Consider the following 25127-nt stretch of genomic DNA (forward strand, 5'->3'; position numbering starts at 1 on the left):
TTGTTAGGCATCCAATGACTTCTTCTTATTCCCGCAGATGTATGTTTGTAAGGATTTGGGGTCTTGTGTACACTGTGATCTATTGTGTCCCTCTTTCTACCTATTGTTTACAACTGACCCATCAATTCCACCCCCAATCCCAGCTAGAATATGGCTTGGCTTTAATTGCCTCTTCGTCTTCTATTTCATAGTTTACCTTCAGACGATAACTTTGTTATTGTGAGTGTAGGTGTAGTGGTGGTGTAAACAGTGTGTTCAGTATGAATATCACCAACGGTTCCAACTTGAACGTTTTTCTACGCCTGAAGTAGCAGTTGGTTCGTTCAAATACATGTTTTGGAGGTAATGGGGAGGCAATTGTAATGGGAAAAATTCTTCGATAATTGGTTCAAATGCATGCAAAAGTATATTGAGAATATTTTGAAAAACAATAAATCCAATTATAAATATTTGTTTCTATTTGTCTATCTCCAAACTTGAGTAGTAACTCTCGTATGATTATTAAACCCAATCTATTTGTCAGATTTATGTGAAATTTTGACAATCTAGCCAAAGTATTGCAAACCTCTTCCGTTAAGCCGCTTTCGTAGGATATTACAGCAACATTATAAAAATTTATGTTGGTTGTATTAATGAATTAAAAATTATTAATATGAACAAAAAAACTATCTACAGTTTTTAATTGGAACGAGAAAAAGTCTTTACATTAACAAAAGTCTTTATATTAACAAATTGTTTCAATTATAAATTAGCTGAAGACAGAGTATCTTATTATCCTAAATATTTTTGTCTGTGTATTCAAATTCTAGGCGTTTAACTAACTCAATTGTCAATCGACCAGCAATGTTGACTAAATTTGTCATTTTGGCCTCAAATCAAAATAATAAAACTGTTTATGTCACAGAAACTTTGTGATGATTTTTATTTGTTTTGATGGATCCTCATTATCATTTTGTTTCAGGCACATCCAGTTTTTTTCTAACAGCTAAATATTCTGTTCTGATCTGATTTACCTGTTTTTGTTCGAATAACTTAATTCAGGCGACTGTATCTAGCATTTAACTAACTAACGAAAATTTACGCAGTTAATTGAAAAGTATTTTCGTTTTCTTGTGCGCCACCAAGATAAATCCTGGGTTTCAAATATATGTTGTGTTACATGTGTGAGACTCCTATTAGGTTGGGCTAAACAAGAATCTAGACATTTACCTTTTGGTATACCAATGATTTGAACGTAACCAAAAGATTAAGTAAGTAATAGTTATTTTTGTTTGATTCAAACAAATGGTGTCACAACCATGTCCAAATACACTCTCCAGTACCCAAACTTGTCTTTGGCCAACAAACCAATCTTAGATAGTGCCGAACTGCTTGTGCCAGAGCCTTCAAATCAAGCAAAAAGTCGAAATCTGTTTCAGAAGTCAACCCGATAGCGGATAGGGTATCTCAAGAGAGTGACCCAAGTTATGAACCGCCGATTTGAAAAGAACCGTATTTATTGATATAGTGATTTGAACGATTTAGTACGTGATTTGAATTTGAAAAAACAAGCTGAGCTTTTGGGGTCTAGATTGAACGACTAAAATTTACTTTCTCCTGGTACGAAAATTTCTTATTTCCGACATCGTGACGATGAAATAAAATCCTACTTTTCTAAACCAGATGACTTAGTCTATTGTAATAAAATTCTTGTAGATTATTCATTGACTCCTCAAAAACTTGCTTGAAAGCAGTGTTGCTATACAACAGAAACAAATGTCTTTCAGGGCATGATATGAAAGAGACTTACGATAATATAAATTTCCTTATTAAAAAAATTGAATACAGTGAACATGTTTGGAGTTTTTGAAGTCATTGCTCTTTTGCTTGGGTTGCGTCTTGGTTAAACAAAATATGTTCCACTTGCGAATTTGACAGCAGTGACAGAAAAAGTAACTACACGAAGAAAGTATGGCCCAAGCGTGGATCACTTACTCCAGGGCAGAAGAATGTTAAAAATGGTCCTTTAGTGAACCCTGACGACGTACTTTACCACCGTTGCATATAAAGCTCGGCCTGACGAAACATTTTGTAAAAGCTGTGCTTATGGCAGTGGATTATTATAGCTGAGAGAAGAGAAATTTCCCAAACTCGGCGAGGCAAAAATTAAATAGGGAAATTTATTGGTCCACAAATTCGGCAACTAATGGATACAAACTTTGAAGGAAATCTTAATGATATGGGAAAATTCGCTTGAATATATTTTTAAAAGGTTGTTGAAATTTCCTAGGAAACCATACAGCGAAAAATTTCAAAAACCTAATCAATGAGCTTATAATTTCATACAAAGCTATGAAAAATACATATCATGCACTCTCATTTAGATTTCTTCCCCGAGAATTAGGATGCTGTGAGTGACGAAAGAGGCGAAAGATTTCATCAGGACATTTCGTAAATAGAATAGCGCTATAAAGGGAAGAAAAAGTCTCGGAATGCTAGCATTTACTGTTGGGGACTTTAAAGGGACCTACCGGAAGCCAAACATTCACGAAAATCATAGCTATTCATTATAAATTGAAGAATATTTTTGTGTTTTTGCGATTTTTGTACTTTTTATAAAAATATATGTCTTGATGTGAAAAAAAACCTGATGTATCAATTTTTTTCCATTGATATATTATTGTTTGGTGCCATTAAATTGGTGAGGTACCTATGTCGAATCCGAAAAATCGTTCGATGAGCGCACAAGAAAATTTAATCTGCCGAAATGAGTCCCACAGATGGGCAAACATACCAGCTTTTGAATAATTATTATAATTAAGACAAAACGAAAAACTATCAGCAACATCTAAGATTTTCCAAAATGAGCAAATGTTTAATATTATACTATAAAATATTGAACAAAAATTGACTGAAAAAATTATTTTTTCTAAGAATAAGTGCATTTTTGGTATTAGGTTCAAAATAAGACAAAATTGCGTATTTTAAAAATTCCACAAAAATGGCTTTTAATTTAAGAATGGTTCGATTAGGTTAAGTTAGGTTAGGTTAGGCTAGGCTAGGTTAGGTAAGGTTAGGCTAGGCTAGGCTAGGCTAGGCTAGGCTAGGTTAGGTTAGGTTAGGTTAGATTAGGTTAGGTTGGGTTAGATCAGGTTAGGTTAGGTCTCCTACGACTACGACTATAATTGCATTGATGAGAAAGTATTAAATCTTTGTTACTCTGTTGTTAGCTCTTGTATAATTTTTCTTCTTTTGTTTACAATAATAAACATTTCAAGCTAAATATAGGGATTGAAGATACCGTCTTTATACCAACGAACGTACGCTCGATTCATCCTCCTATATAATCTCTGCGCTTGAACCACTGTGCGCTCCACTCACGTGCGCTCCACTCACGTGCGCTCGATGTACGCATTCATTAAATTTTGTTGACCAGTGCAATTATAAATAATAGGGGCAATGTTTAATGACACATTTATTAGTCATTACTATAGAAAACTCGTCTGAAATTTGTATTAAAAAAGACATAAACAATAGAGAATTGTAAGGCTGCAATGCAGTATAACCCTGAATTACACCGAACAGTAAAAGTAGAATAGAAAATCGATGTTTATAAAGAAACGATTGGAACGGTACATTACGAAGAAAAAGTAGTATTCGATATGTTGTTGATTGTATTCGTTTCAGTACTAAATCTAATAAAATGAGAATTTACTGAACGAGATTGAAAATATTGTAACGTTCAGTAGAGATAAATCTGAATTGGTTGAATATGGGAAACTAATACTTCCTATACATGTTGCAAATCACTCATAATTTCAACGAATTGCGATAAAAAAAATAATTTTTTGTTACTTTGTAAATATGCCGCGAAATTGTTCTAATAACCCGGACAGTTTTTGTTACGTCTTTGGAGAATTAACTTTTACATCTCAGTGTAGAAATTTTACGACTTTAATTGAAAAGTTTCATTTAGACTATTTTCGTTTTCCCGTGAGTCACTAAGATAAATCCTGGGTTCCACGTTTATCTTGTGTTACATGTGTGAGACTCCTATTAGGTTGGGATAAACAAGAATTTAGACATTTGTCTTTTGGTATACCAATGATTTGGACGTAGCCAAAAGATCATGTAAGTGATTGTTATATTTGTTTGATTCAAACAAAAGGCGTCACAACCAAGTTCAAACACACTGTCCAATACCCAAATTTATCATCGGCAATCCTAGATAGTGCCGAACTGTCTGTGCCAACGAAAAAATCGTCTGAAATTTGTATTAAAAAAGTCATTAAAGACTTAAATAAGAAAAATAGAGAACACCGAATAGTAAAAAAAAAATAGAAAATCGATGTTTATAAAGAAACGATTGGAACGGTACATTACGAAGTAAAATTAGTATTCGATATGTTGTTGATTGTATTCGTTCCAGCACTAAATCTAATAAAATGAGAATTTACTGAACGAGAATGAAAATATTGTAACGTATCAGTAGAGATAAATCTGAATTGGTTGAATATGGAAAACTAATACTTCCTATATAGATTGCAAATCACTTATAATTACAACGAATTGCGATAAAAATATAATGTATTAGAATTTTTCAGAAAACTATGATCGGGAATCCGATCATGAGCTGTTCGTAAACTAACCCGGATCACGTTCATTGTTCTTCGTAAACTGATTAAGTTGGTGGTAGTCATATGATGGATCCTTTTTAGTAGTAGACCAGTGGGTGAATGATATCAATTGACAGTTATTTTCAATTGTTGATGGTTTCTTAATAATAAAACTTATTTATAACTCTCAAATCGCTGTCTACTAATAATTCTCATGTGTAGCGTAATTGGTTACTAAGGTTTGTGGTTTACATTTTTCGCTATTTCACTATAAAAAAGTGTATTATACAACTAAATAAATATCATGGAAGAATTAACGCTCAAACCAGTAACAAAAATCAAAAGTTCTTATAGATCAAGTTTTAAATATGAAGTTTCTACCGAAAATTCGGAAATTATGATCTAAATTCCGTTCTGGGCTAGGATCGACAATCAGCTGATAGTTGATGTACCTGAACCCGGGTTGTAGTTTCCAAAAATGTTTCATACCATCATGTGTGGAGACAAGCATTGATAATTTTGAATCCGTTTCGGCTCGCTAGAAAAACAGTAACAATTTTCAAGTTGCATTCGAGATTTTTAAGTCGATTCAGTTGAGGATGTTTTTCGGCTTCAAAAACATATGAAAATATACACACTTCTTCGATGAAACAAGCTATTAAAGAAGACATCTACCACAATTTGCTTTTGATTCATTTTTAGTCCTAGTACCAAGAGATTGCTGGCTCTTCCCGAAAATCATAAATGAGCTACAAAGGAAACGTTTTTACACCATTCCTGGCATTGAAAAGGCCACGGCAGAGCAGATGTTTCGGAATATGCCTTCCAGTTTACGATTTTTGTAGTTAATTTTGGTGTATTCTTTTTATTATTATTAACTATGCAAATTCTTCTAAGGTGATAGTAATCTTTCCATCATCATTTGAAGTAGACGATAATGTCAAATAGTCAAAAAAAATGTATGTAAATTAAGATGTAAGTTTCCGATGTCAAAAGGTTATTTCAAATAAGTTGTCGAGAACATCAGTTGGAAATGTTATTATTTAACCGATTGAAGAATAAACTAAAATTCCATATTATTGTATTGTGCTATAGATAATACACTGAAACGACAGAAAGTTGACAAAGAACTGAAAATTTAATTATTATGTTATTCGAGAAAAAGTGTATTTTATGAAGCCAATTTATTGCTGACATTGGATATGATTCAGAATAGTACCTTAATTATGACTGGAAGTGTTTAAAGACGGTGTTTTTAAAGAGTATGGTTTTAAACATGAAAAACTCAACAATATAATTCATTATTCATGTTTTATGAGTCGATAATTTTTAAAACCAAAAAAAATATAGTAGCAAGATGTAATCGATTGGGAAAGGAAAAAATTGAAGAAAAAATACTTCATTGGCAATCTGAGGTCGAGAAGTGGAAAAGGGTGAGGTTTTAAGGGCAAAAATGATTTATATCAATTTGTAGAAAAACTAAAGTTTAGTGGAAAAAGTTAAATAGCAAATTTGTGTTTAATGAAAAGTTCAACAAATTTTTTGTCTTATTCAATATCGAAAAAGCACGCCAATTTTGAATAAAAAATGCTTAAGTGAAATTATCGGCTTTTTTTAAAGTAGGTGCACTATTTGTTCATTGAAATCTCTACTTTTCAGTGGTGTGAAAAATATATATCACTGTAGTAAATTTTTTCAGAAAACTCTCAGGAACTTATTTATAAAATAATTCACCGCCTTTTTGATCAAACCTCGTATATTATGGTCTGAACACAATTCGGCGTCATTACATATTGTTGTCAATTATCAAGTAATTATAATAAATAAATAGAATTAGCTTCATTCCCTGACCTTGTGAACTTTCAAATGAATACATAAATGTTTCAACCCTTAAAAATGTAAGTTTTCATATCTGCAAAATAAGCATGAAGATGTGCTATCACACCCTCTTTAAATGGCAATAACTATTCTCCAAGTAAAATTGTTAGGTTGAGAAACAAAATAAAGTCAGTAGGTACCAAGTCTGCCATGGAAAAATTACGCAATATCTTCATCAATTCAAGGAAATAACAATATGCAATTTCTATAAATTTTTTATAAAATTCTTAAAGGAAGTAAAGTGTTCGGTCACATAGAACGATATATATTTTTTTGTTACAGCAAGACTGTCCTAATGGCCGCCTTACACCAGCCAAATTCGTAGACATGTATAAGATGTTCTTCCCATCAGGTAACGCAGAAGAATTCTGCGACCACGTTTTCAGAACTTTCGACATGGATAAAAATGGATATATAGATTTTAAGGTAAGATCACACGTTAGGCTAAATTATGTCGAATACAAATCTTGATATTTTTCAATTATATTAGTTAATTGAACTTAACTTTGGTTCTTACCAAGTTTAAATATTGAAAATTAATCTGTTTCCAAGTTAATAAATTATGCCTCAATTAATCTTTATTTTTAGGGAACAATACTAAATCGTCAGCAAAAACACATTCATAAATTACAACTATTTCTATATTTCTGTATCCTACTTGTATCTGTTTCACTTTTATTTTCACTTTTTTTAATCTTTGTCGTGAAACCTTCGGTTTGGTTATCATTTTTCTTCACTTCACAATAATTCTATGTTCCTTTTTCCCTACGGTTACCATCTCCTCAATCCTCAAAATTCTTTCTTTGAATTTCAAGTTTCTTAGTGCTGCCATCTTATTTCGTTGATATTATCTTTATTTTTGTTCCTTTAGTCTTTAGGTTTATTTTAGTAAATCTTTGTTCCACCATCTCGTTACTATGTTATTGCCACCAATTCTGCTAATGCCCCACACTCTCATGTCCTTAGTATTACGAGGATGTATTGATACCTAGTTAGCCTAGACCAGTTCCATGCATAAACAAAATATTGCGTTACTATAGCAACGAACAATAACTTATTAGAAGTGTCAGTGTAAAGTTTGACGTCAAAAAAGTAAACCAGAGTTACACAATAAATTAAAAGAAAAAAGATGTCCACCGATATTGGCGTATCGAGCCATCATCAAATACTTGTATTTAAAAGGGTTAAGAGGTAAGCAGATTTACGAAGATATGCTCAATACCCTTGGTGATCAATGTTCTTCGTAAGCGACCGTGAAAAATTGGACTGCAAGTTGCAAAAGAGATAAATTTTCCATTGAAGATGATGAGCGATTGGGAAGGCCAGTTTCATCATATTGTTCACGTCAATTTGGACATGAGAAAAATTGCTGCAAAATGGATACCCAAATGTTGACCAAAAGCGTGCAAGGGTAGAAGCATCGCGTTAGATTTGAAAACGATGTAGATCTCTTAAACCGAAATGTTATTATGGATGAGACTTGGATACATTTCTACGATCCAGAAAAAAAGCAACAATCGATGGAATGGTGACACTCTGGTTCTCCAAGACCAAGAAGTTTCGTGTCCAAAAATCTGCTATGGGTCGCCATGGAGTAATCATGATTGATTTTTTGGATAAGGGCAGAACAGTAACTGGAGATTTCTATTCGACATTACTGACCACTCTACAGGAAAAAAATTTAAGAGAAAAGACGCGGAAAGCTATCCAAAGTTGTTTTGTTTTTGCAGGACAACGTCCCTGCACACAAATCTCATGTTGCTACGCACGCCAAAAATTCGTGATTTAGGGTTTGAATTACTAGAATACCCCCCTTATTCACCAGATTTGGCTCCGTCCGACTATCATCTCTGTCCTCAATTGAAAAAAAGTTAAAACGTCGTAAATTTTCTTGTAACGAGGAGATAATAAAAGCTGTGGAGCTCTGGTTTGCAGAGCAAGAAGAAACATTTTTTTAAAGGCCTAGAGATGTTGCAGGTTATTTTGACATTGAAATTTTTCAATATATCGTATATCTCAAGTTTACTCCACATATCTTCCATTATACACTTTTATCTGAACTTGCGCATCATTTCCATTTCTTTTTTGATACATTCTTTGAAATTTTCAGCAGCTTCCTTCTCCCTTAACTTATGATTAGATGCTGTGAATCCTTATGTTGATAAAATATATTAGTTACTATTATCACTATTTATCAACATCACTCCACTGTTATTTCTTTCCTTTTCTCCATATATACCAAAATATTTATTTTGGCGTAGGAATAATTCTTATGACAGAAGTGAGGCTTTTTAAAATAAAGAAGAATATTATTAACAAAGAATACATTTCAAGTAAGCGTTTTAGGTTTGCGAGGGATTTCATGTGTTTAAATGCTTAAAATTGCGTGTTCACAATGAAGTAAAGGAAAGTAAAGATATGTATTGAAAATATGTAATCCCTTTGTAGTTAAAATGTTAAGACCCAGATACGCGTAAAAATTCTATAACATTTCGCTGTTATTATACAGCCGGAAATAGAGCGAGTTTGACATTTCTCATTTCTTTATTCTTCCTTTTACCATGGGTCTAAATAATTTGCGGCAAAGTTTCTAAAGCCAAGGGGGAGCGATTGACATACAATACATTTCCGTCTTTTCAGTCCTTTTTCGTTTAATCCAAACAAATTTCGTTCGAAGTAAGAGCTATTGTAAAAATCAAATTGTGTTCGTTGCCGTTTGGGTAAAACTTTGTAAGAGAATTAATATATTTTTTACAAGTGACAAACATGAATGAACTAAATGACGTAGCTAATTCAAATAGCTTGAAAGTATTATTTCGACATTTAAAAATGGAAGTAACAAAGGAAATGATTATTTCTGTAATTTTGTATCATTACTTTCCATCAATTTTTCTTTTTCCTTTGATATAATTTTTAAGTTTGTTTCTATTTAAGTAGCATTCCGCGCAATTCCGTATCATAACTAACACGAAGTATATTAACGAGAGTTATAAACAGATAAAGTGAATTAGGAAATGGGAACCGATTACAGATTAACAGCGTTAATTATTCTAGGTATTTGTGCGTGATTGACACTTACACACGACAATTAAAATACATTCTGGATAAAATGATGTTCGTACTCATAATCATTTCGATTACTTCAGTCGCACAAAGTTTTTAAAAGAAAAACTAAACCCAGCAAAGTTTGATATTCGATCAGAAAGAAGTAATAACGTTACTGAATATATAAAATAACAAAACTCATGTTTTTCGAATTTTGTGTTTTTATATTAATGAACAGATAAGTCAAATAACAAAATAAAAACCAGTAATCATTGATATAAACACATTTCTAAAATTTAGACAAGAAATGTGTGATGTAAGCAGATAGAGGATAGACTAGATAAAGGAGATTGGAAGTAACAAAGGAAAATTCTATTCAAGAAGAAATAGAACGATTAATAGAAGGCAAAAAAGAATGAAAAAGTTATGTATAATAGCAATACGAACCAGAATCCTCGACCGACAATATTAATGATATTGATAAATAATTAATTTCTCCCTACTTTTGCCAATAAAAAACATTTCCTCAGTCTAGTATAGAGGTGTCAAACTCAATTTTGCTGAAGGCCATGTATTAAATTTTGATTTCGTAAGTGGGCCAGATTGAAAATAATAGAAATTATCTGAATTATAACATTTTATTTATTAAATTATACAAGTATATACTATACGGTTGTTAAAAATTATATCAAAGTTATAAAAGATGGTAGGTAATCATGTTGAGCTCGAGGATACAGATACCTGACTTCGCTTGTTTATGACAAGCTCATTGATGTCAGGTATCATATTTTAAGAATTGATTGGAGATGTCTTGTGCGATGTTTGTTCTTATTTATTTTCATGACGGAAAACATCTGCTCACATAAATAGGAGCTACCAAACATGCAGAAAATGCGTGCTCCAAGCTTTTTTAATACCGGGTAATTATCCAAACTCTTGAAATAATGTGTATAAAATGTAAGAGCGTTAATTTCATTAAATTTTCCTTTCAAAATACTGTTCGTTTGAAGATCTATCAACTCCATTTGCAAATGAACTAGTGCCTGTGAAGCTTCAATGGATTGTGTCAAATTGGGAATTCCATTTCATTAATTTTGTAAAAGTCTTCAAAACGATTGTTGAATCTGTTTGGTTCACTGTGCCAAATGATTTTAAATGAGGGAAATGGTCCAAAGATTGATTTTCTACTTGATTTTCCCATAGTCTCTACTTTATTTCAAAGGCTTGAATATATGAATACATTTGAGTGACAATCAGTTTTTTACCCTGTAACTTTGTATTCAGATTAGTCAAGTGTTTATTCATATCTATCAAAAGGTACAATCAATCCACCAGTCATTGTCAAAAAATCTTTCTCAAACAACTCCTCGACTGAGCCAACAAAGATCGTCCAAATCTTGTAAAAATTGCCTGAACTATCGATGATTTCGTCCTCTGCTCCTTATAAAATTTACAATTTTAATTAAAGATTGCATGGCAAGGTCCGTTTTTATATGTTTGGATGCCAATGATTCCTGATGAATTATATAGTGAAATCCCACAAAATTCCTGATGTTTTCTGTTTGCCAGCCATGACAGGAGCGCCATCCGTAGTTGTATTGCTTCGTATATTCCAGTCGAGTTCAAATTCTGCTATCAAATGCTCATTCGCAGAATTAATATCATTTACTGTTGTAGTACCTGTCAATGGAACGCACTTTAGTAGTTCTTGAGTTATTTCAAAGTTACTGTTAATGCCTCGTGTAAAAACAGCAAGTTAAGCTATATCAACAGTATCGGTACTCTCGTCAACAGCCAGTGAAAAGTTTGTAAATTCCTTCATTTTCTCTTTCAACAGTAAGGTCACTGGTCAACTCTTCTGGAAATAGCAGGATGGTCCCAGAAGTACGTGGCCTGATCTAAAAATGGTTTAAAGAAGTTTAAAGTTTAAAGAAGCCACGTTGTTTAGTATTTGTTTGTCAGCCAACAATAGTGAATATTTTCAGTGAATTTGTAAACATGGAAAAATTGGTCATGTTCATTTGATACTTTTATTTGAAAGGCCTCAGCCCAACCAATATAAGAGCTGAACTAGATTCTACTCTGAGTGAGACTGCTCCTTCGTTATCAACAGTAAAATATTTGGTGGTAGAGCAGGCAGTGGTGGCCAAATGAGGTGACGACTCCAGAAATAAAGCCGAATTTTTGCGCTTTTTCATAACCATGGATGAAACGTGGGTCCATCACTTCACTCCCGAAACAAAAGAAAAATCAAACCAATAGACTGAAAAAGGAGAACTGGCTACAGAGAAGGCAAAGACCGTTTCATTTGCAGGAAAGATCATGGCGTCGATTTTTTGGGATGTGTATGGGATAAACAATGGTTTTTAAGACTTTTTTGTTCGTAACAGACATAATGAATCATTTTAATGATTTCAACATACGACTCCAAGGAAGTAACAGCACAATTTTGAAAATGTTTGAGGAATGGAAGAGTTTTACTTCAAAATTGATATTATTTGAAACTGACATAAAACCTAATAAATTTCATTTTTTTTCCTTGTTAAAAGGAAGGAACGATAGTTACATTTCGGTCATTATCAGTGAATAGGAAAGTCAGTTTCAAAGTCTTAAGAAACATGGAGGAATGTTTACATTTATAATAAAGCCCGATGAAATGATAGAAAATATTATAAATTTGCAGTATTTTGAATATCTAAGCATTGACAATTTTAGTTTAGAAATGATTGATTCTAAAAGTTCAACATTCGGGTTCACTTATAAATATTTTCACAATTGAAATTTATTCTAAGTAAAAACAAGAGCTGGTTAACTATTGAAAATTCAGATGTTTGTGTTCGACTTAAAATGACTAACTATAATCCAGAGTTGACTAAAGTTACGTCAAAAATTCAACATCAGGTGAGCCATTGATATCGAAGAGACAGTTTATAAAAGTTATTTAACTATGTTTGTAATTATTTTCCTAATAAATTATATTTTATTATTTACTAAAATGCTGTTCGTATACGAAAATATCTATGGCCCAAACGTATCCTTAATACTCGCATTTTGGTTGATTTTGACCCGCAGCCAAAAAAGGTTACCGACCACTAATATAGAGGCTATAACCCTGTCAGCCATTTTGTTGTATCTTGCTAGTTTCGGACGGGTTTCGTCAGAAACAGTACACTGCTGTTTTGATTCAGGTGTGTAATAGTGTATCCAGGTTCCTTTAATACTTACATATCCAAATTATTTTTTCTGAACAGCCTCAAACAGTGCTTAGAATCATCAATTCGTAATTGCTTTTGTTCTTTTGTTCGAAATTGGTAAGAAGTTTCTACTATTCAAATGTTCATTTAAAACTACTCAAAGTTGTCAAGACTTCTTCCAAATTTTGATTTTGCACATGATAAATAAATTAGTCAAGATATTCATCTCGCATCTTTCTTACTCTCATGCGCTGTCATAACCAGTGACAAGTTTAAATCCGTTGTGGCTTCTCTCTCTGCTACTATAGCCGCGTCTGTCGTGAAACATGGAGCTTGAACAACGTATCAACGTATGAGATACCTAGACACGAAATTGAGTCAGCTGAGAACGTGAAATGACCATGACCTCAAAATCAAATAAAAATGTGTAAAACTATGTAACTTCGGTTGCTCGCAAAGAACTATCAAGAAGTTACCTTATGGGAAAGTTGGTACTGCTCTTAAGTTACTTTTTGTTAATGGATTTTGGTGGTATCATTGAGAAATATTCCTAAGGACGGAAAACTGTATATTATAGTCGAACTTACAAATTGGTAGTGGAGACGCAGCCGAAGTAAGTCATTCGATTAGACAAGATAGTTTTTTACCAAGTATTTAGCCATCAAAATATTGAACTTATAGTTTGATAATTTTTGATATTAATTGCTGCTTTCGAAGAAGATGCACGATTTGGTACATTAGATACAGGTTACTCTAGTAGCATAACTTTGAGTACTTCACCCGTTAAAATTCTTCGCGATACGTTTATGTTGTTGTGAATAGAATCCTCGGTGATATTTGAGGATTTCATGGTAAATTCGTTGCGAATGGTAAATATGTATTAAAGTTGTTGGTGATGTTTATTCAAACTAATAAAACTGACCCAGAGACAAACTAACATGGACAAATAACGAGTTAGAATTTATGTCTACGAAACTTGGAATGGTGCTATAAATTAGTTTTGTTTAATTTATGTAAACGGAGTACATGAATAATTAATTAACGTTGAATTAACGACCAATTTAACAGTACAACGGGTACGTAATAATATGAATAGAGTAACAACTTGAATCAAGAAATCAAAGAAGCATATAAGTGTAGTTGATAATAAAATGTAAATATCATTGATAGATTTCTATTCAAAAGATTGTTCTACCCGAAAAATATTCTAGGATTTTTCGAACTGAACGGGATGGAACCATCAATTCAATCCTTGAACATATAGCATATTTATATTATTTTCCCAGATTTATCGTATAGCGAAGCGGCGATAAGAGCTAAGTTTATTTATACAGGGTGCGGCAGCATAACTTCCTTTTTTCAAAAGTTAATAAAACTTATTGTATGAATCAGAAAATTTTTATTCGTTTTTTATAATACAGGCACATACATAAAGTTTTGTTTTACTGAGTTTTGAAGATCAAATCAGTTAGGTGACGTCCCCCATTCTCCATACACTGAGTAAACCGATTTCTGGCGTTTGTCATGACTCTTGCCAGCATAGCAGGCGTTATGTTGGCAATTTCTTCCTGGATGTTCGTCTTCAAATCTTGTAGGGTCCTTGGACGGTTCACATACACACGGGATTTCAAAAAACCCCATAGGAAATAATCACAAGGGGTCAAATCGGGAGAGCGGGCTGGCCACTCCAAATCGCCCCTAATTGAGATAAGGCGCTCTGGGAAGTGTTCCCTCAAAACAGCCATCGATGTTCTTGAAGTGTGTGCCGTTGCTCCGTCTTGTTGGAACCAAGTGTCCCCTAAGTCCAACTCATCTAGCCGTGGGAAAAAAAATTCCTGTAACATGTTTACATACCGGTGCGAATTCACTGTCACTGTGACTTCATTTTCCTCAAAGAACCAGGGACCAATAATTCCACGTGAGTAAATTGCACACCACACTGTGACTTTAGGTGAATGCAAAGGCCGTTGATGCAATTGTCGAGGATTGGTATCAGCCCAGTAGCGCATGTTTTGTTTGTTTACGGATCCACACAAATGAAAATGGGCTTCATCACTAAAAAAAACAATAGCGTCCTCAGGAACGACTTCCAGAAAAACCTCACACGCGTTCCTCCGAGAATTGAAGTCACGTTCAGAAAGTTCCTGCACAATTGCCATCTTGTATGGATGAAAATGAAGATCATCATGAAGTATTCTCCTCACAGAACGATCGGAAAGTCCAAGGGCAGACGCATGTTTGCGCGCAGAACGCCGTGGTGATCGCAACACTGAAGTTCTAACTAACTCAATGTTCTCCGGTGATCTAATGGGCTGAGGGACTCCAGTTCTTCGTCTTGTCACACTTGCAGTTTGTCTGAACGTAGTGACCCACGTAACAATTGATTTCCGGTCCGGGACAGGGGCCAAGGGGGCTAAATTAAAGCGATTCCGAAAGGCGCGCTGGGTTGCGATCACAGAACATCCGCTCGAAAAGTAAACCTCAACGGCAAACGCACGCTCCTCACTGTTCCAACGCATGATGGCGACTGAACTGTGCCGGGACAAAACTTTATAGTCCCCCCTCTCGAACGAGACCACTAGCACTCCGTTACGACATCTACCGACTAAATGGCGAACTTTTTAAAAAAGGAAGTTATGCTGCCGCACCCTGTATATGGCGCGGAGATATGAGTGAAAACCACATCCCTTAAACTGCTTTTATTCCTCGTCCTACAGAAAATTCTACTAGACCAGTCAAAATAAACATTTGTCTATTTTGACAGTCAAATGTAAAAAATCCCCATCGATCCTACTTTTGCAAAAAAATGTATTCAAGGTCATTAGTACAAAATTAAGTTTTTTTTTTCGTTTTTCTCGAAAACGAGAAGAATTATCGTGAAAATATGTTTGACAAAAGTTGTAGGTCATACAATTCTCTACAAAAATGGTCCAGTCACTTTTTCTCTTACGACTCACCATTCGTGAGATATCGCGGTTTTAATAATTAGAAAATTCATATTTTACATAATATGCACTAAAATGCCGCATGTAGGTGTCATCGGACGTTCAATATAAATGAAACTAAGAAACTATTGGTTTTTGATCGATCTATGAAAGTTCCAACAAACAAATAAAAATTTCTTGCAAATCCCCTTAATAAGTCTTGCGTCTTTTTAATGTTATGTGTAGAATATACAGCTGCTAGTATTCCAATAAAAAAAGCTGATAACGATGCTGATGTTATAATTGATACAGCAATAGAACACTGGAAAAGTTAAAATACATCTGTCGTTGTTGACGAGGATGTTGATTTGTTGATATGTTTGACTGTACGGAATCCAAATGATAAAATTCTGAAACCTGGGAATGCTCAATTACAATCAACAATATATTTATCACAAAGTCTCACTGCATATCTGAAATGTCCAGCTCATATTTAATTTTTACATGCAATGACTGGTTGCGATACAATATCGGCAATTTTCAAAAAGGTAAAATATCAGTATTTAAATTGGACATGAGAAAAATTGCTTCAAAATGGATCCCCAAATGTTTGAATGTAGACGATGTAGACTTCTTAAACCGAATTGTTACTATGGATAAGACTTGGGCTCATTTCTACGATCCAGAAAAAAAGCAAAAAATTGATGGAATGGCGACACTCTTGTTCTACAAGACCTAGGAAGTTTAGTGTCCAAAAATCAGCTGAATAAGTTCTTGCTTCAGTTTTTTGGGATTGCCATGGAGTAATCATGATTGATTTTTTGGATAAGGGTAGAACAATAACAGGAGATTACTATTCGACATTCCTGACCACTCACGGGAAAAAATTGAAGACAAAAGACGCGGAAAGCCATCCAAAAGTGTTTTGTTTTTACAGGACAACGCCACTGCACACAAATCTCATGTTGCCATGCAAACAATTCGTGATTTAGGGTTTGAATTACTAGAACACCCCTTATTCACCAAATTTGGCTCCGTCCGACTATTATCTCTTTCCTCAACTGAAAAAAAGTTTAAAAGGTCTTAAATTTTCTTGCATCGATGAGATAATAAAAGCTATGGAGCTCTGGTTTGCAGAGCAAGAAGAAACATTTTTTTAAAGGTCTAGAGACGTTGCAGGTTCGCTTTAATACATGTATCCAATTAAGAGGAGGATATGTTGAGTAACATAATATTTTGACATTGAAATTTTGTTTGGTTCTATAGTAGACTAAGAATTTTTCAATATTTCCTCGTTATTATATATTCAACGTCGCTGCCAATTTTCAGCTCTATGCGAATTTTGGCTTATGAATTATTTTTGTCTATTTTAACTGGATAAACGTTCATATGCTGCGAAATAAAACATGAAAAAGATTTACCCTCATACCATCAACCAAACTCGCAACGTTCACGTTTATTTTCTGAATCACAAATTTGTAAATCTTTGCCGATTAATCTAGAAATAAATAGTCTAACTCTTAGCAAACTTGTTATAAAATAACTTGACATTCATTTTATTTTTTTACGCATACTATTATTTCCAATTACTTTTAGAATGGGTGCTATATTTCTTTAACTAATCGCTTACGCTGTAGCTAGGCACTATCCGATTTTTCAAAAACGTTAACATTCATGACTACATTTCTTACATCATTGGATGGCCGCAACATATCGACATAGTAAGGATAATCCTCCTTCTATTTTCCAAAAGATGAAGTGACACCATTTATATTTGATTCAACAGTTGTTTCCATGCTTGCCTATCCTGTTCAATCTTTTCGTCATGATGCAGTCTCATATTTATTAAGAATTTTGTTTGGTCTACCCACTTAGTAGGATATCTGCCTCTTGGGCGTTTGCCTTCTACTTTCCCTTCTATGATTAACCGTTTCATTGTTCCTGTTCTTCTAGCTATATGTCCGAGGTACTGCAGATACATGCGATTTATTCTGGTTTTCCGCCTTGTACGTGGACCAAATTCTTGTACTACGGATACGTTGGTTTGGTGTTCTGTCCATGATACTCATGCTTATAATCTTCCCTGAAAGTAAACAATACCATTCGATTTCCTTACAATACAATCTTAGTCACACCGTTAACTTAACAGAGGTCTTTAGTACAACTGATTTAATGTATGTACTCGTACATTAGATGATATGCAAACACTAGTCTAGCACCCTCAATTATCATTTATGGAATCATTGACCGGAGTTCTTTATTGATTACTTCATTCTCATTCCTCTAACTGTGCAATCTCGCTTTTCTTAATGTACAAGATGTGCAGATGGACATGGAAATGATTTAGATTTGCCTGTAATCCGACCCTTCTTCATCTGACGATGGGTTTCTTTATTCACAGTAGCATGAAAAAAGCAGATTTATGAGTAGAAATAAAGTGAGAAATGGCAAAGTAAAAATGTATCGGCAAAGATACCCACATAGAACATTTCAATCAAGTGTTTGGTTACTGATTAATTGTGATGTACTGGTTTCGGTTATTTTCTTTGGGTACACCGAAAAATGCAGCATTCTAAACTCTTGTGGATTCGAAAATTGATATTGTTGCAAGAATCGTCAGTGGTGCTGCGAATATCCAACAAAATCTGGATTTGGAATTTGGAACCAATAAACATCTTTTGCGACATTCTCAAAGTTTGTCCCAATATTTATAGAATACGTGTATACCACGGGACTGCTTATTAAAAAAAATAATAAAAAATAACAAATTTTGATTACGTGAAGGTGTCATTAATCTAATAAACCGTTACAACCAAATCGCAAATAAACTTCATTAATTAACGCGTTGCATTCACTCTATAAAGACAAGTTGATGTCATTTATTACGTGTAACTAACAACACCGCATAATTTCCAAGTTTAAATTGACGGTTTTCTAAAATAAATTATTGTGAAAGTAATTGATAGTACGGTCACAAAGTTTAAATACAAGTATTGAAGACCATTTAAAAGACAATGTGAATCAATAAATACTTTCGATAATGAACCTAGTTGTTATTACGAGGGTTATTAAGAAAATAAGGCACGCAATGCTTAAGCGATAATCACTTATATTTTGTGTCTGCGTGCGCAGCATTTCGGTCGGTATCAATAATTCCTTTACGGTGTCCGTTTTTTAGATAATCAAATTTAAAATGCAATTGAAAATCTTGCAATTATGGGTGCAGTCTGATTTGGATTGTTTGGGAAGAACATAAAGAACACCCGAATACTGCGATTGACGAACTTACCGCTGCTTTGATATTTCTATACACGGCGATCGAATCGTAAGGTGGAGGGGGTCCATAAGTTCCCTAAAAAAACCAAAGAAATGTCTGTCACCAAGGAAAATCACGGCGACAGTATTTCGGAATTTAATTCTGATTAATTTTTTCGAACGAGTTGACGTCATAAACTGTCAAAATTTGCGCAACCTTAGAATAGCAAGTAACATGCTTATTGACGGTTTCATTTTTTTTTTCAAATATTTTTCTTATTTCGTTAATTAATTATTGTATTTACTTCTGTTTTATAGTCACTTTCAAGTTCAAAAAGAAATTGATTTATTGTCGATCTCTTACCTATTTCGAAGAGAACAATAAAATATAAGTCCTGAATTTTACACTGTCTCGTTACCTACAAAGCATACCAAAGGGTAATTTTCGTGGTGATAGGTTATTGTTTGTATTCACTGGTCTGCAATTGTCCGGTTGGTATAACAAAAAGAGAATAAAACCAAACCACTACCACCTCCCCCACCTTGAACACAGTTGTGTGTTGTAGCCATAGTTTTCTCTGTGCTCTTGACGTGTGTTCGCAGCTTCTCTGTAGGGATGCTGAAAACTCAAACACTTCCATTGAACTCGAATATGTCCAGAACTCCAGATATACCTAATAAGATTAGTGAAGATGATTTTTATTGAATCGATTAATAAGACCAGTAATTTATCACTAGAATCTGTTTTAAATTCAATGTTATTTGGTTTCTTCCGTGCATATTATTTTGTCAGCTATATGAGTTTATAGGCAACATTTTCCATCTTCCAATTACACTGGCGGAAAATATTTTCGGAACACAGACGAGACCTATTTTTAAAATGGAAATACCTGTCCAATAAAAGAAAAAAAAGTATTAACCCCTAACACGTATCACTTTTCAATAGCTTAATTATCCCTGTTTACATTAGCAGGTAGGTAATTTTATAAAGGGAAGAAGGGATAATATCGGTAAATTTTATGGCCGAAAAAATTACCTAAACTGTTTTATTCAGAATAATAAACATGAAAATAACATTAAAAATTAATATTCTGTTGAGTTTCATATTAAGTGGTTCTCTGTTCATAGTGCAAAAAGTGAATATAAAGACGAAAATGTCGAGTCAAACGTGCCGCAGTTGCAAAACTTCTCCTGACGAATTTTGCTATATTTGTGGAGAATTTATGGTGATATCGCAAGCCAGACCATTTTCCGAAAATGTGAAAAAAGCCTAATTGAAATATTTTACTACTTTAATTGGAGACCAAGACAAACAGTGGACCCCCACGCGTGCTGTGTTAGTTGTAGCGTTTCATTGGTGCACTGGATGAATGCAATTTGCAATTCCAATGGTATGGCGGCAACCTACTAACAATTTTGACGACTATTACTTTTGCAAAAAAGCTCACAAGACAGGAACTTGGAACATGGAAGGCATTTGTTATTGTAGTGAAAATATTTTACCAATGAACATGGTTCTATAAATGTAACAGAAAAACCTTTCTTGTTACAATAATTTTTTTTCATATTTTCATGATTGTATATATGTCCATTTTTTCACAATATGCTATTCATTCTTGTGTTACTATAAAAAAAAATTTTTGTCGACCAGTGTTATTAATGGAATCAGCACTTATTCATTCAATCATTTTTACTACAGCATAGGATTCACACACCTGCATTACCAATTAATAAATGTTACTTTTTCAAGTATTCACTCTATTAAGATAAAATATTCCATACATATTATAAATACTACAAAAAGAGTAAATTATATACTTAGCGAGAAATTTCGAAGACATTTAATTACTGTACATACACAATGAAATATTGTGTTTCTCGGCTTCTTATTAGAATCAACAAGCAACGATCACACAATAGTTTTGAAAAAAAATTTAGGAGTTTATAGGTTGTAATAATACAATATCAAAATGGCTTTATAAATAAGGAATTCTTTATCTTTTTGACCTTAGGCTAGACTGATCCCTAAACCTGACAGTTTGCATTTCTCAAAACCATAATATTTAAAGCAGAAGTATTTACCGTGCCATAGTCGAATGTGAAGAAGGGATACCATATCTGAACTTTCTATTTATTTATATTTACCCGAGAAGAGCAAAAAGACTGGTCGAGGAACTGAATCGGGATTTTCGTAACAAAATTTGCGCGTGAATATTTTAAGACGATTACATATCGCGGGCATTAACAAGAAATGGTCAAAAATACCCAAAAAGACGAGAGTGTCCTATATATACCCCAATTAGTAAATACCAAGATACTGTCAACTACGGTGGATACAAGAGTTATTGTTGTGGAGCATAAACAAAGTTCACACTCGCCAATTTGAAAAGCAAACGAAACACCCTAATAATGTAGAATATAAAGAAAAAGCAACATGCTACATGGGTTGAGTAAGGCGGAATATTCTATATTTTGGAAGGTATATCAGCATCACGTTCTCTCAAGGACACTTTAAAGTTGACTACATCAAAATAACATACCTTTTGTTCCAAAAAAAGTAACCCCCCTAATTTACCTCAGACCTGTCCAATTGCAAGGCTCTACTCGATTTTAAATAAGCAAGCTGCATCTTTTTAACAGCAATAATTATGAGCATATGCATAAAAAATACAGTAGAATTTTCCTTTATCAAGATTTGCATTCGCACGACTATTACAACAAAGAACTTGAGAAATATTTATTAGTTTCATGCAAACCAACAATTTTGACTAATATCGAATTATCATTAAAGGTGTGTTTATAAAATAAAATGCGACAGCGCGGCCGCTCTAGTACTAAAAAAATACAATTATGTGCACGCGAAAAAGTCATTTTAATTTCTACTATCAACGTGTTAATTATTATTCCTGAACATGACTAGTTGCCTTACAGTTATTCCATTATTTATATTCCAGATTGTTGAGATTTAACAAAATCTCTGAAATTTACTTTAATTAGGTATAATTAAATAAAAATATCGTTTTACAGTACTCCAGAGGCTCTGTTTATAAATAAATATTTGATGACTTAAAAAGGAGAGACTTGGAAATAAAAGGTAATAAGGAATTACGTGCCAATTGTGGCCAGTACATTGTACTAAGGAACTGTTCATAAATTACGTAACGCTGAAATTTCAAAATTTCATGGCCTGTCTGACTGTCTGTAACGCTACCGTAACAATGTCTGTCGGTCTAGGATAACGTGACAACCTCTCGAAAAAGAAAACGATATAGACCATAAAGGATATTCAAAAACGATGCTTTGCTTATAAATGTTTATTTCATTCAAATATTGCAAGCTAAATTATCTAATATCATATTATATTAGACTGTTGAAAATATATTTGTTCTGATACATTTTTTGTCTTATTAAAAATAAATTTTGGGCGTATCTTAAGTTATACACTCATTTTAGATTAATCAGTACAATTATAAAAATCATTTCGTATCCTCGATAAAAGGATGTTCCGACAATTCTCAAAGATTATGAATTTCTGGAACAGAATTTTTCTTAGTTTCTTAGTTTCTCAGTTCATAATAATTGATTATTTTCAGATTTTCTATATCAACGTATCCACCCTCTCGGCTTGTTGTAATATTTCTTTGACTCGTCTTGCATTAAATTGAAATGGTTTGACTCTTTCTGATAAAGACACAGATGAGCTATGTATGCTTTGCTTATGAATTTTGAAATTTTTTTTGTAGCGAAATACAAGCCACACGAGCTGCAAGTTCTTCCCAACAAATATTTTTGCACGCTTGGGTAAAAATTGTCATGAGGCATGCTAGTGAATCCTGGATGTTCTGGTTTAATGTCAATACGGCATGGCAATGGTTACGCCGAATTGTCTCAATTCGGTAATTTTTAGGATTTTAGGATCGTTCAAGTCAAATTTAAAAAATGTTACGTTACATTTTTAAAAAAAATCCCCTCTGTCTATCCGTAACACTACCGTAACAAGTTGTTCTTAGTATGTCTGTCTGTCAAGGCGTTACGTAATTTATGGACAGTCCCTAAGCAGTAAAACTGTGTTTCAAGATCGACAAAACACAGAGAACCTAGAAACTTTATGATGTGTCAAAGTTACCTAAATATTCATCAAGACATGTAGTAACGTCAGGAGGGATTGAAACCATTTGCTGGGATTTTATTACTCTGGACTCTGCTAATAACGTCTTATCCTAAGTACTTTTCTTCTTATAATATTAATTATACACACTGTATACACAATTTCGGTCCAGACCACTGAAATATAATTGTCCTCACAGTCGTGTACAATAGTTGTTTCTTGTAATGTTTAACAATGGTATATTGTATATTAAGTGATGAAAATGTAAGACTCTACACGAATTTGTAGAATTGAACCACGAGGCCTTAGTGAGACAATCACAGAAAAACGTAGTTGTAATTTATTTCTTAAATTATGTTTATTGTAAAGTTACTTACTACTATTTTGAATATAATTAGTGCCTGCAGTCGGTTTTTGACCATTTTATGTTTCTCAGTTGATATAAAACTTGGAATTTCATGCGTTTAAGAAATCATATAAAAATTGTTAATAATAACAAATTGTGGAGGTTTTTAGTTTTAGGAAAAAAGGAACATCAACGATTAATGCTGAGTTCACGTCTTTGATATCACCAAGTTCAACATTGTAAAGTTCACCTTTCCGCGTACATCCACAAATTTCAAAAATATTATTTTAATCATGTTCATGGTAAAGTTACTAATATTTTGAATATAATTAGTGCCTGCAGTCAGTTGTTGACCATTTCATGTTCCTCAGTTGATATCAGACTGACAATTATTTTTCCCATAATGGCAGCAGTTGGCTTGAGGAAGATACATGAGAGTATCCTACAGCTTCTGTAATATGTTTTGAGATTTCTATGTTTTTGATAATTATCAATTACCAATTTTATTGATGCCTACAAATTGCTTTGTACATTTTCTTTTTATAGATAGAATCTTTAAGAAATTATATAAAATTGTTGATAATAAAAAATTTTGTTTTAGTAAAATGAACATCGACGATTAATGCTGAGTTCACGTCTTTTATATTCTGGTTCAACATTGTGAAGATCAACTTTCCGTGTACATCAACAAATTCCAAAAATAAAGGCGGGCTCAAAATATGAATTTTAGTTAAAAGAAGTAAAGTTGCACGTCATGTTTATTAACAAATAGAGCAGTACAAATGTTAACACCCTGTTTTGCTACTAGTGATTCATGGGGCGTAATATATATGGTCTACAAGGTACTATATTTGCATTTGGTAAAGAGCTCACATTCTTAGGAAAGGATTCCATTTGTTTTTAATTTGCTAGTCCGTTTGATACCGTCAAGCATGACAACACTATGATAAATAGGCTGCAGAGTGCCAACATCAACAGCAAGGATACAAGAATTATTCAAAACCTCTACTGGAACCAGAAAGCATGGGTTAGACTGAATCAGACAATCAACACAGAAGACTTCAAAGTTTTAAGAGGGGTACGCCAGAGGTGTATTTTGTCTCCTATGCTGTTCAACCTTTATGTAGAGAATGTCTTTGCTGAGGCTCTTGAGGGCTCTAATTATGGCGTTAAAATTAATGGATACCCGCTGAATAATATTCGCTATTCGAACGATACGGCAATACTCACAGACAACGTACTCGAGATGTAATTATTACTGGATAAAATAAATAATATTGGGAAATCATATGGCTTAAAAATATGCAATAAAAACCAAGTGCATGGTAATAAGTAGAAATGCAATTTTAAGTGCTCAACTGCATATAGATAAGACGCCTATCGAGCAAGTGAAGACGTTTAAATATCTAGGGATAAATGGGACCCTCAGCAGGAAATTAAATACTGCATTGAACACGCAAGACAGGCATTCATTAAATTTAAACCGATGTTGTGTAACCATAATCTCTTCTTTGACCTTCGGTATAGAATGGTCAAATATTATATGTTTTCATTTTTACTGGGCGGCATGGAAACATGGTCATTAAAGATATCGTCCATCAATAAACTAGAAGCCTTCGAAATTTGGACCGTTCGAAGAATGATGCGTATTCCATGGACAGACAGAGTGAGGAACGAGGATGTACTAAGAAGAGCGGGGACTGAGAGAGAGTTATGTAACTTGATCAAGGTGCGAAAGGTTGGATACTTGGGTCACGTTCTTAGAGGAGAAAGATATACAAT

The 25127-nt window shown here is 33.5% G+C and overlaps 3 protein-coding genes across 6 annotated transcripts in view; all 3 read left to right on the top strand.

Moving 5' to 3' along the window:
* LOC130444099 (probable small nuclear ribonucleoprotein Sm D1) overlaps positions 1-25127 on the top strand; it is a 169745-nt gene that overhangs the window by 114351 nt on the left and 30267 nt on the right. The window lies entirely within an intron of this gene.
* The window catches only part of LOC130444096 (neurocalcin homolog), a 226092-nt gene that overhangs the window by 111190 nt on the left and 89775 nt on the right, over positions 1-25127 (top strand). The gene's annotated exons all lie outside the window — the stretch shown is intronic.
* The window catches only part of LOC130444097 (neuronal calcium sensor 2), a 159879-nt gene that overhangs the window by 111164 nt on the left and 23588 nt on the right, over positions 1-25127 (top strand). For 3 of the 4 annotated variants that reach the window (XM_056779091.1, XM_056779090.1, XM_056779092.1), the window contains one exon: positions 6756-6899. In XM_056779091.1, the coding sequence (XP_056635069.1) occupies positions 6756-6899 (144 nt within the window). Of the gene's footprint in view, positions 1-4680; positions 4835-6755; positions 6900-25127 lie in introns of those variants that run through there. The other variant, XM_056779093.1, reaches the window with a different exon arrangement.

The sequence above is a fragment of the Diorhabda sublineata genome, chromosome 5 (assembly GCF_026230105.1).
Source record: "Diorhabda sublineata isolate icDioSubl1.1 chromosome 5, icDioSubl1.1, whole genome shotgun sequence".
NCBI classification, from domain to species: Eukaryota; Metazoa; Arthropoda; class Insecta; order Coleoptera; family Chrysomelidae; genus Diorhabda; species Diorhabda sublineata.